The 11,989-nt window shown below is 32.4% G+C and overlaps 1 protein-coding gene across 1 annotated transcript in view; it reads left to right on the forward strand.

Annotated features, from left to right (window-relative positions):
• Nucleotides 1-10,933, forward strand: part of LOC124374212 (spectrin beta chain-like) — a gene marked incomplete at its 5' end in the record, with an annotated part of 68,787 nt that extends 57,854 nt beyond the window's left edge. The window contains 8 exon segments of the mRNA XM_046832472.1: nucleotides 459-636; nucleotides 1,280-1,545; nucleotides 3,184-3,360; nucleotides 4,426-4,614; nucleotides 5,986-6,188; nucleotides 10,265-10,493; nucleotides 10,597-10,722; nucleotides 10,724-10,933. Of these exon segments, the coding sequence (XP_046688428.1) occupies nucleotides 459-636; nucleotides 1,280-1,545; nucleotides 3,184-3,360; nucleotides 4,426-4,614; nucleotides 5,986-6,188; nucleotides 10,265-10,493; nucleotides 10,597-10,722; nucleotides 10,724-10,918 (1,563 nt within the window).
• Nucleotides 10,934-11,989: the final 1,056 nt, after the last annotated feature.

Consider the following 11,989-nt stretch of genomic DNA (forward strand, 5'->3'; position numbering starts at 1 on the left):
TGAGTAACCAAATTTTTAAAAATTGCTATTTACCAATTTTTGCATATTAGAACTCATCAAGAAGATATAACTGCCCCTTGGACTGAACGGATGAACTTATCTTCCATGAAATGTCAGTCATGTGAATTTCTACAAGTTTCTAATAATAGTGTCATCATAAAAAATGCAAATAATAACTGACAGTGTTTTAACTATCTTCATTCCTGATGATCACATTATTGTGCCAAAACTTATAGAAATTACTCTGTATTACTCTCAGGGCTAACATTAAATGGAAGGTAAGAACCTATTTTTAATATATGTGTAGTTATTGCACTAGAATTTATCATTGACAGAAAACGTGGATTCTGTTTAAGTTTTATATTTAAGTTCTGAGTTTCTATAATTTCCAACTGTTCTTTACACAAACAAAGGCTCTTAACAATTTTTTTTTAATTTTTACTTTTTAATTTTTTCAGGAAATCCAAGAAAAGTTTAGCCAACTGCTGGAAGAACGTCAGAGATTGCATAGTTCCTGGCAGCACAAGAAAGTTCACCTAGATCAGCTGATAGACTTACACTTCTTCCTCCGAGATGCTAAGCAGTTAGACACCCTCTGTGGCACACAAGAGGCAGCTCTGTCTGGAGTTGACTTTGGTATAGTCACATTTTTAATGCTTGAACTAGTTCCATATGTTTCTGTACTGCCACACTACTTTCAGCCATTTTAAAGTTTTAGTTAAAATGTTGACTGCTATGGAAAATACATCTACAGATGTATTTACAGTGTATTTTTGAAAAGAATATCTTGTTTAATGTCTAATTTTAATTATTTTTTGTCAGAAATATAAACAAAAAATGTTGAAGCAAAAAACTTGTACTTAATGCATACATATGTAATTTACAATTAATTTTGACTGTTCTCTTCTAATGTTTTATAGTAATTTCTGAGTTTAACAAACAATAAATTTAGGCTACCTTATCATAAGGATACTTATTATAGTATTTTCTAAAAGTTGTGTGTACAACCTCCCTTGAATACTTTTTATGGTATAAAAATATTGTTCATGAACTGGGATTCCATCCCAGAAAAACCGACACATTACATATTCTGCTACATGATATGGTATTAATAATCTCAGTAATTTTTTACACCTGATAGTAAAATAAAATAAAGCGCTTCTATTAAAATTTAATATTTATTCCACAATTTGAATAATATTTAGAGTTTTATTTCAGCTTCAACAAAAATTAATGTAAACAATACCAGTTTATATAAAATGTAATTTTATTGTTTTAGGTGAAACTGTGGATGAAGTTGATGCTTATGTGAAAAAACATGATGCTTTTGAGAAGTTACTGGGGACACAAGAGGAGAAGATAGTGGCACTTCAAGAGCATGGGGACAAGTTGCTGGCCCAGAAACATTTCGAGAGTGACTTGATTGGGCGCAGACTGGGAGAAGTGGTGCAACGCAGAGCTAAGGTTAAAGAGCTGTGTGTGCTGCGCAAACAGAGGCTGGATGATGCTCAGCTTTATGCTCAGTTCGTGCGGGATGTTGGGGAGGTAAGCAGGAGTAAATTTTTATTCTTTAATGTGGAGCAAAATCATTCAAACTTTAAAAAAAAAACTACCAGTTGCTTAGTCATCTACTTTTGCGTATGTTACAGTTATTATTGAAAAGTGTATTAGTATTTCATTTTGTATCAAAATCGATCTAATGGAATAGAATACTTTTAATTTACTTCTTTAAGCCATACTTTACGTTTTAAGATTTTACCTGTTCTGGATAATCTCTTTGTTTGAAGTTTGTTTTTGATGACGGAAGGATTGTGAAGGAAATAGGATTTTTGTTGTTATTTGTTAGGTTAGTTATTCACCTGAGAAGAGATTGCAGATCTCGAAACCTAGTGTTTTTGATTTTTTTGTATACTGAACAATGACAAATGTCTGGAAAAATCATCTTTCCTTCTGGATAATATGTTAAACTTTATAAATGGACTTTCAGAGTCATGTTAGGATCTGGTGTGTGAGTTTTGAAGTTTATCCAAGAGCATATGATGTGACATCAATAATAATTTAGATGATGTTTTTATAGAGATCTCCCATAGTATGTTACTCTCCCCCATTCACATACACCCAAGGCCATGTACTTGTATGTCCTAGCTGGAATTTGCCCTCCATCTTCCACTGTCTACTATCTACTCCACGCATGCTCCCACTTCCTGGACATCTAACTCATTGTCCCACTGTCTTCTTCTGTGTCTTTCTAACAGCCCTCTTTCTTTGTGCTTTCCAAGTTTTATTTCATTTAAATGTGATATTTGCTGTATTTTTAATGTGTGTCTAGTCCATCTTATTTTCCTTGCTCTGACATATGCTGCTACTTCATTATCTATTTATAAATCTCTTCTTATTGTATTTATACTTTATACTTCATTCTTTAGTGTGAGACAAAAATCTCCCTTAAAACTATATTCTCAAATATAATTAATTTTCTTTCTTCTTTTTTGTCCATAATCCATGTCTGCACTATAAAGCAACACTAGATAAATGTATGGTACACTTTAATTTAATTTTAACTGTGACAACTTTGAACTGAGGATCTAACTGCAGGCATAGGGAAATTTATTGGCAAAGTTTATTATTGTTGATTTCTTTTTCTTCACTATTATTACTGCCTTAATTGAGATATTTAAGTTGGTCAACCTCTTCACTGTTGTAACTTCCCATACTTATTGTGTGTAGCGCGTATATATGTAGTCTTTTCGTCACTAATAGGTACCCATTTGCTTACTTTCACAAAGAAAGATTTAAATTTGTTCTTATAGATCTTTTTTATGTGTCTACAAAGGCTAGTGTATTAATCCTTCTTAGACTCCTGGGGATGTTTGTCAAACATTTTGCTAAGCATCTTCCAATGCTATATTAAATAGTATGGATGACAATTAATTATCGATTGTCTTAATTGTGTAACTTCTTCAAATTATATTTCTGACAGCTCTTTTTCTACTTTTACTTTACGTTTTCATTAATTGATGGTTAGATTAGCCAATTTTTTCAATTTACTTGTGGTCAAACTTTTTTATATGTTCAAAAGTTTTATATATTCCCTCTCTGTTGATAATGTCATAAACGTTTAAAATATCTATGGACAGTCCATGGTTTTCTATTCGCTATAGTATAATTTACTTATGTTACCAGGCTGAGTCATGGATCGGAGAAAAACAGAAGAAATTGGAAGTGGAAGTGAACAAGGGAGAAGTTAGCAGTCTAGAGGATAAGATAAAGAAACTACAAAAACATCAGGCATTCCAAGCTGAACTGGCAGCAAACCAGCCTCGTATAACTGCAATCAAAGATAATGGTAATGAAATACTTGTAATTTTTCATGTGTATTTAAATATTATTATTATATTGATTAAATTTATTAATGAACACCACTTACTCCTTCATAGTAGTAAAAGATGTACCAAACAACAATCCAAATGGTGTATGTATTATATATATTTCATTTATATTTTCATATATATAAATGAAAAAATGAAGTGTCTTAATTTTTTGAAGCGGACTTAGGTCTGTATTAGTGCTTTCTTCCATTCAACCTCAAGATAATAAGAAAAAAAATACAAACAATACTAACAACATATTTTCTTAAATGTAAAGAACATAAGCTAAGCTATATGTACTAATATAACATTAATGTAAAACATATAACTTAAATATATTCAGATTATTTAATCAAGTTGTCAATCAAATCAAGTAGTAATAATGTAAAATCCTCAATCGTTCAACCATTAACCACCACTTGCCCACATGGACTCCACAGGTACCACCAACCACCATCGCCTACAACCAGTCCCCGACCATCGCCCCAAAGTGAGCACGGCTCTCGATATTTCTGATATTGTTATGGAGTGTAAAATATATATATATATATGTGTGTGTGTGTGTGTGTGTGTGTGTGTGTGTGTGTGTGTGTGTGTGTGTGTGTGTGTGTGTGTGTGTGTGTGTCTGTGTTTGGATTTTAACACCTCGTTTTAATCCAAGTTTTAATTTTATTGACTATTACAAGTCGTTTTACAGGTATTTGGTCTTCTGATCATATATTAGTTTGGTTATTTAAACACCCATGTGACAGAAGCAATCGCATACAAAAAAATGTAATCGTGAAAAGTAAGGGTTCTGTGGTGTAGTCGTAGCATACTTGCCCAGCAAGTGAAAGTCTTGGCGGAGCAAGTACTTTTTGTGATTACATTTTTATTGAGATTAAATTAGGTTATTACTGTTCGTACTAATTTAATGAATATATATTATTAAATCCATTCATTTATAGTTGATCAACTAAGAAAAAATAGTGTGAATATAAAAAACTTTATAACAGTTCTGTTTATTCCATGTCATTTAAAATTCAAATCAGTACACTGATTGAAAATGTAAATGCAGGTGAGATGTTTACTGGGGAAGAAGCATAAGGCATCTCGTGAGATCCGCGCTCAATTGGAACATCTGCTGAGTGCGTGGCGCAGCCTGCTGCAGGAGAGCAACAACCGTGGTCGTGGCCTGGAAGAAGCTCAGGATATCCTGGAGTTCAACAACCAAGTTGATAAAATTGAAGCTTGGATTAGAGATAAGGTAACAAATTATTCACCTGCATCTTACAATTTTTAATGAAATGAAAGCAAACAGTAAGCCAATTGTATGAAATGTTGATTAGATTAAATTTGTGATTCTTTAAAAACTCTTTTGGTATTAGGACCAAAAAACACGTTGTTCCAACATTTCACGACGCCATTTTGAGGATAAGCCTGAAAACTGTATATGCCTATTATTAGCAAGAGTATTTCTTACAGTTGTAAAAATACCATTACTATAAAGTTCCAGTAAAGATAGGAAACTGTTAACCCTATTACAAACATCTGAAAGTATGTACAACAAGTATTAAACGTTTGGGTATTGTTATAGTGGGAATTATTTTTATTTCGTTCTCTATATTGTTTTTGTATAAGTGTACCAAATTTTACAAAATTCAAATCAAAACATTCAAAAACATACATATCAATAGTGGAGATAATCAAAAGGAAACAAAATATAAAATTACCTGTTTGGATTTGTTTATATGTCTAGGATGAACTGTATAGAATAAATGACTCTTCTACATATTGTCAACACTACTATTTACTCTATTGAAAAATATTACAAACTTACACTAAGTACACTATGTTAGTGCTAGTATAATTACTATAATTATCTGACTTATGTTTATAAATATATTCAATGCAAACAAAAACAAAACTGCATTTGTGTAGTTGTAAATGTTTAAATTTTATTACCACTAAATTTTTTATTGATATACCCCTCATGAAGGTAGCGAAAAACTAAAAATACTGAACTAGCAATGAGGTCTGGAGTGGAAAAACTATGTACTGTTGTTTTATCGCCGGGTAGTTCTCATTGATGTTTCTACTTTACAGGTGATGTAACAATGGTTTGTTGTAATAGGGTTAACCATCATCATCTTTTGAACGATAATATTGTTGTTGTTGGTTACAATTAGAAACGGTTTAAAAGTATTCCTAAAATTTAAAATTAATATAGAAGTTCACTTCAAAATAAAATAAATGTATGTGTAGAAGCAAATTCTACAACAGTGAGTCAGCTAGAGTCTTATATACGGCCATTTTCCAATCTGTGATGACAGGGTTATGCAAAATGATTAACAAGGTGTGTCTAGTGAATCTGCACATTGTGGCTCACTAAAACATATAAAACTGACCACAATCAGGAAGCAGTCAATCTCTAAATTATTCTTCATTGATATCTAAAATTCTACTGAACAACTAGATTACAATTGTGATTGAAGGTTTTGTATTGACGTTGTGACAGTTGCTGAAGACAACTGTAGCTGCTCAATATTAATAGTCATAAAAACGTTTGTTGGCACTGTTAATAATCTGAATAGAATAAAGGATATAAATTTGTTCATCTCCATGTGGCATGGTGTAGGAAATGATGGTACAAGCAGGAGATATGGGGCGGGACTACGAGCATTGCCTGGCTCTCCAGCGCAAGCTTGACGATGTGGACAGTGACATGAGAGTGGACGATGCCAGGATCAAGATGATTAACGCCCTAGCAGACAAGTTAATACGGCAGGGTCGCAGTGACACACGTTCAGTACAGCAGCGGCGAGAGCACTTCAATCTCAAGTATGTCCCTCTGTTGATTGCTGTCTGCTCAAACAGCCTTTTATACTTTTCTTACAATATAATTTAAAATCTGTTTCTCTATTCAGTATGCCAAGTTATATCTATTGCTGCTTTTAATTAACTTCTGTTTAAACATTGTAAAAGTAACAATAAATAATTTAATCAAACTATTGTAAAACAATACATTTAAAATTTTGAAAAAGCCTCAAGTATATTTTCTATTAATAAAGCAAAAACAAATATCTTTCATATTATTAGAATTTTAGACAAGATATGACTAGGAATTGAAATACAGACTTATATACCAACAATTATTTAATAATTACTATTAGTGATGGTTGAATCCAGAATCATCATCATCATCATCGTCAGACGTTTCCGTTCTCAAGGGTCGTCGTACACAGCCTCCTCCACTTTAGTCTATCGTTCCAGGTCTCCTCTTCATCCACCTGTATTTTCTGTAGTCCCCTTCTCTCTATGTCTTTCCACACTTGGTCCTCCCATCTTCCTCTCGGTCTTCCTCTTGGTCTTCTTCCTCCTCCTTCCTCCTTCTCCAGTGCTATTCTAGGCATTCTATTATCTCCCATCCTCTTCACATGCCCCATCCACTGTATTCTTCTTCCTTCCATTGTCTCTTGCAGTGAAACTACCTTCAATCTTTCTCTAGTTATTTCGTTCCTTATTCTATCTCTTCTTGTAGTCTTCTCTATCCCTCTTAAAAATCTCATTTCTGCAGCTTGCAATCTGCTTAAATCATTTTTAGTCCACGTCCACGTCTCTGCTCCATATAATAAAATTGGTTGGAAATAAGATTTATACATCAATACTTTTGATTCTTTCCCAATGTCCCAACTCCACACAATCTTCTTTACCATATTGAAAAACTTTCCACTCTTCCATATTCTGTTTCCTATCTCTTCTCTTATTGTGCCCCTATCTGTTATGATACTTCCTAAATAACAGAATTCCTTCACCTTTTCAAGTCTTTTTCCTTCAACTAACACGTCTTTGTTATTTCCATCCCTTCTCTCTACTTTCATTACTTTACATTTTTGTATGTTCATCTCTAAACCATATTTCTTCGCCACTTTTGCCCATTTGTTTAACTCTCGTTCTAACTCTTCTTCCCTATTTTCCCATATCATTATGTCATCCGCATATGCTATTGTCTTAAGTTCTTCTGCTCCTCTGTTTCCTTGTACTTCTAGAATAATTTCATCCATTATAATATTGAAAAGGAAAGGTGACAATATGCTTCCCTGCCTTACTCCTCTCTCTGTTTTAAAAGTATCTGTATATTTTTCTTCAATTCTTACCCTGTTTTTACATATGCCGTACAGGTTCTTTATTCTTTCTACTATTCCCTCACGCAATCCTCTCTTTCTCATACTCTCCCATATCCTTTCTCTCAGTACCTTATCATATGCCTTCTGTAGGTCTATAAACGCTACCATTGTATCTTTTCCGTATTCCCACCTCTTTTCTAACACTTGTCTCATCACAAAAATAGCATCCACCGTTGACCTACCTTTCCTAAAACCACATTGCTCCTCTCTTCCTGTTTCTTCCAGTACTGGTCTAATTTTCTGCAACAGTATTTTTTCATAAATTTTTTGTGTATGGCACAACAAAGTTATTCCCCTGTAATTCTCGCATTTTTGCTTATTGCCTTTCTTAAAAAATCGGCACTATTATTCCCATTTTCCAGTCTTCTGGTATCTTCTTTTCCTTCCAAATCACTCTCATCACTCTGTACAACCATTGAATTCCCAATGGGCCCGCCGCCTTTATCATCTCAGCCGTCAGCTCGTCTATTCCCGCAGATTTCCCCTCTTTCATCTCTTTAACCGCTTTTTCCAATTCGCACATACATAAAAAAAAAATAAAAAAAAAAAAAAAAATAGTAGTATGAATCCAGAATATTTGAATTAAATAGGATTTCAAGTCTTAATGTTAGAACTATTGGTCAAACTTCTCTTAGTGGCAGAATGTTTTTGGTATGTCATACTATGCATTTTATTGTCAATCCTATTTATATAAAATAAATATGTTATGTACCATTTTATTCATGAAATTTCAAGGAATACTTTTCTTGTAATGTATTTATATATGTATATATTTCAGTTCATGTACCCTTGCAAACATAACAATACAAAGAATCAATTTACAGTTTTTTTTTGTACAAAAGTTGAGCATTTTATATTAAGTAAAAATAAAAAAAAAACATGTGATAAACTAAAAGAAAAACATACAGGTGGTCAAAATGTTAACTAACCATAAAATGTTAGAGGTTATAAAGCTTTCGTTGACTTTTAATTGTTAAGCCTTGTAACTAGTTTCACTTTTAGCATATAATTGTCCTGATAAAGTAACTATAACAAAGATTTTTACACAAGTATTCTGATTTAAGATCACTTGTCAAAGTAACAGTAAAAGATCACCGAAGCCATATGCTTACAACAACACCCAAACAAAGAAATACTACTAGTAATACTTGTAAATATGAAATAACAAACATATGATTGGTAGGGTAACACCAGATAAGTGAACTAGCTGACACGTTACAATGTGTGCAATTAGATAATTAGTATAAGAATGTAAACAAGTATTAGAAAATGTATAAAGATGTAACACAACATTAAAATCATCTGTTTATTATTTTACTAAATTGAATATTCCTCTTCCAATTAATATGAATACTGATACTTTTTGACCATATTTTAAAAATGTTAAGAAATATTTAAGCCATGTTAAAAATAATCAATATTGTGTGCTGTCATGTAAAACACAAAAGTATGCAGAGTTAAAAATTGGTTTTTTGTTCTCAACTTTTTAATCCAAATAGTTCTTTTTAGTCTAACTTTGATTTAAATGCAAGATTATCACTCTATTCAAAATAGATTTGCAGTGGTTCAAAACAATGCCTATATTTTAAGAACTAATTCATTACATGGTATAAGATGGTAAAATGGCTTCCAGAATATGTGCCTTTTAATTGTAAAAATATGTGCGTATATTTGTATAACTTTTATATATTTTAAACTTAAAATAAAAACATTTCATATAACACCTACCCACCATGAAAAAATTAAAACGATTTAATTTAATTAAACAACACATATAATGTATACTTATAATTCTTACAAAGGACATAGTTTTATATAACACAAAGTACCAGGTAAACAAATATTAGCAATCATTTCTTTGTTTACTGCAGAACATCTGACATTCATGCATAAACGATATAGTATGGTGATACATGAACAGACATAGGAAATACAAGCTGTATATTATTTACTAGACAACTACATTTTGTTAGTGTGGTTATCTAGTTTTTCATGTGCACAAAGAACTGAAAAAGACCTACAAAAACATGTTTTAATAATTGCTTGTTTGTTTAGTGCTGAATAACTTTTAACACTATTGAACTAAATTAACAATCACAGTTTTGTAAACTAGTACAGTTCCTATTTCCTATGTTCATGCATCACTATGCCCCTTATGTATCTATTAACAGACTTCCACTGTTCAGTGGTAAAAAATTGGACATTACTAATTTTCGGTTTGTGTTGTAATCTGTGTACTTGTATAAATATTCCTTTATAGGAATTTATGTATGTTCCACAATGGCTGGATGCCTACAGGCCAGATTTGCTTTAACAGTAAAAACAAAACCAATTGGTGTATTGTAATATTGATTGCAATTAATAAAGGAATCAGAATCAAGAATTGACACCACAATTTTGGTATCACAATATGAATTGAATTTTTTTTGTAATGGCCCATACCTAATATTTATCATTTGTTTTTGTATAAATTCAGGTCAGAAGCATTCACTAAATATAATAATTACTTCCATGATTATTGCTTTATTTCAGCTAGACATTTATCTTAGATGCCATTTATTAATTTTGTATACATAAATAATTTTGAGATATTTTGTGCCTTTGTTAATATTAATGTAATGTAGATATAATGTGTAAAACTAATATGTTGCAGGATAATAAGTAAATATGAATTTTTTCAATTTTATTTTATTATAAAAGGTTTTATACTAATTCATATTCTCATTGTAGGTGGCGAGGACTACAGGGAGCACTAGGAGAGTACAGGGAACATCTAGCGGGCGCCCTGGAGATCCATCTATTCAACCGAGATGTGGATGACACGTCGCAGAGAGTGGCAGAGAAGGCAGTGGCGATGACAACCGAGGATACGGGTAGGGACTTGCAGGCAGTGCAACATCTGCTGCGGAAACAAGATGGTATAGAGCGTGACATGACAGCCATAGAAGGGAAAATTAAGGTATTTAACTAGTGCAATTTAATTAATGCAATAAACTATTTTAAAATAACTCCATTAGAGAAAATCCGTGAAAGATATAACTTCATTTGATGTTGGTGTGTAGGAACATGAGGTGGAGTGTCGAAGGTTGGTCCAAAAGTACCCTGACATGTCCACACCTATTCGAAGCAAATTGAATGAACTACAAGACAACTGGCGACAACTTCAGACTCTGTGCAAGCACAGACGTGACAACCCTGACCACTGGCTACACGACCCACAAGTTCCTGGCTGATCTGCATGAGCTAGACCTCTGGGTGGCTGACACCATCAAGAAAATGAACTCGTCTGAACTTCCAAACAACACTTCAGAAGCAAAAGCTTTATTAGAACTTCATAACGAAAGAAAGGTATGTTTAAAGTACTGTATTATTCAAACCAAATAACTAAAACTGGGGTATTCCTACATTTACAAGACATTTTTTTATCACTGCTTTTGAACGAGTATATCCAGCCATGTTTTTAATTTAAATAACGTCTGTATAGATTTAAAATACCAATTTAAATTATATACAAGTCAGAGCAATGTTCTCCTGAATCCTGGTAGCAATATTGGGAGAGCTGGTGGCTGAGTGGTCTAAGGTGTCAGACTTTGGATCTGAGTTAGAGACAGCACATGTTTAAATCCTGACTGTAAGCTATTTTTATTAGTACTGTCCATCTTGTATAGTAACTTCTCCTTAATTTGTTTGACAAGATTCTTACACAGGCCAGTGGCCCATAAGGACAGGCAAAATAAGATTAAATAAGGCCATCCTTAAAAAAAATGAAAATATAAAAAGCAAGAATATCCATACTAGTTCAATTTATCATGCCTAGAGACTTATACTCATCTGATTAAGCAGAACAAATTAATCTGAACAGTTTGAATTGCAATAGATATAAGTTGATTCTGCTCAAATGAGTGGGAGGAGATTAGTGCAATTCTTTATCGACATAGAATCACTTGTATGATACAGAGAAAGATTTAAATAAAATCACTCACATTACTGAGAAAACAATATTGTCTACTTACTACATAATACCTGCAAATGTTAGGGTGACAATCCGCTAACTAATTCTGTTCGACGTGGCTATTTTGCTATTTTTAGTCGATAACGACATCTTTTCATTAAAATAACAACAACATGTTACCAATGGTGGGGTGTGGGTTACTTAAATCTTCAGATAACTTTTCCTGTTTATGGTCTGGCCTACACCCACCATATTTGGTTGAATAATATTTTAAAGTGTTATTTTTTATATGCGTGATTGAGAAGATCATTGTTTTTTTTATGAGCTGATTTGAAAAAAATATCTCTGATTTCTTTCATTTTTATCTCTAAGCTACTAGAACAATTATTAAATAGTTTTGTCTTTTTAAGAATTAAGTTAAAATTACAGTTGTCAATTTTCAGTGTATATATATCTGGAATGTGTATTTGTTATTTCAAGTTTATATCCTAGTACATAATAAT

Source organism: Homalodisca vitripennis, unplaced genomic scaffold (genome assembly GCF_021130785.1).
Source record: "Homalodisca vitripennis isolate AUS2020 unplaced genomic scaffold, UT_GWSS_2.1 ScUCBcl_7467;HRSCAF=15163, whole genome shotgun sequence".
Lineage (NCBI taxonomy): Eukaryota > Metazoa > Arthropoda > Insecta > Hemiptera > Cicadellidae > Homalodisca > Homalodisca vitripennis.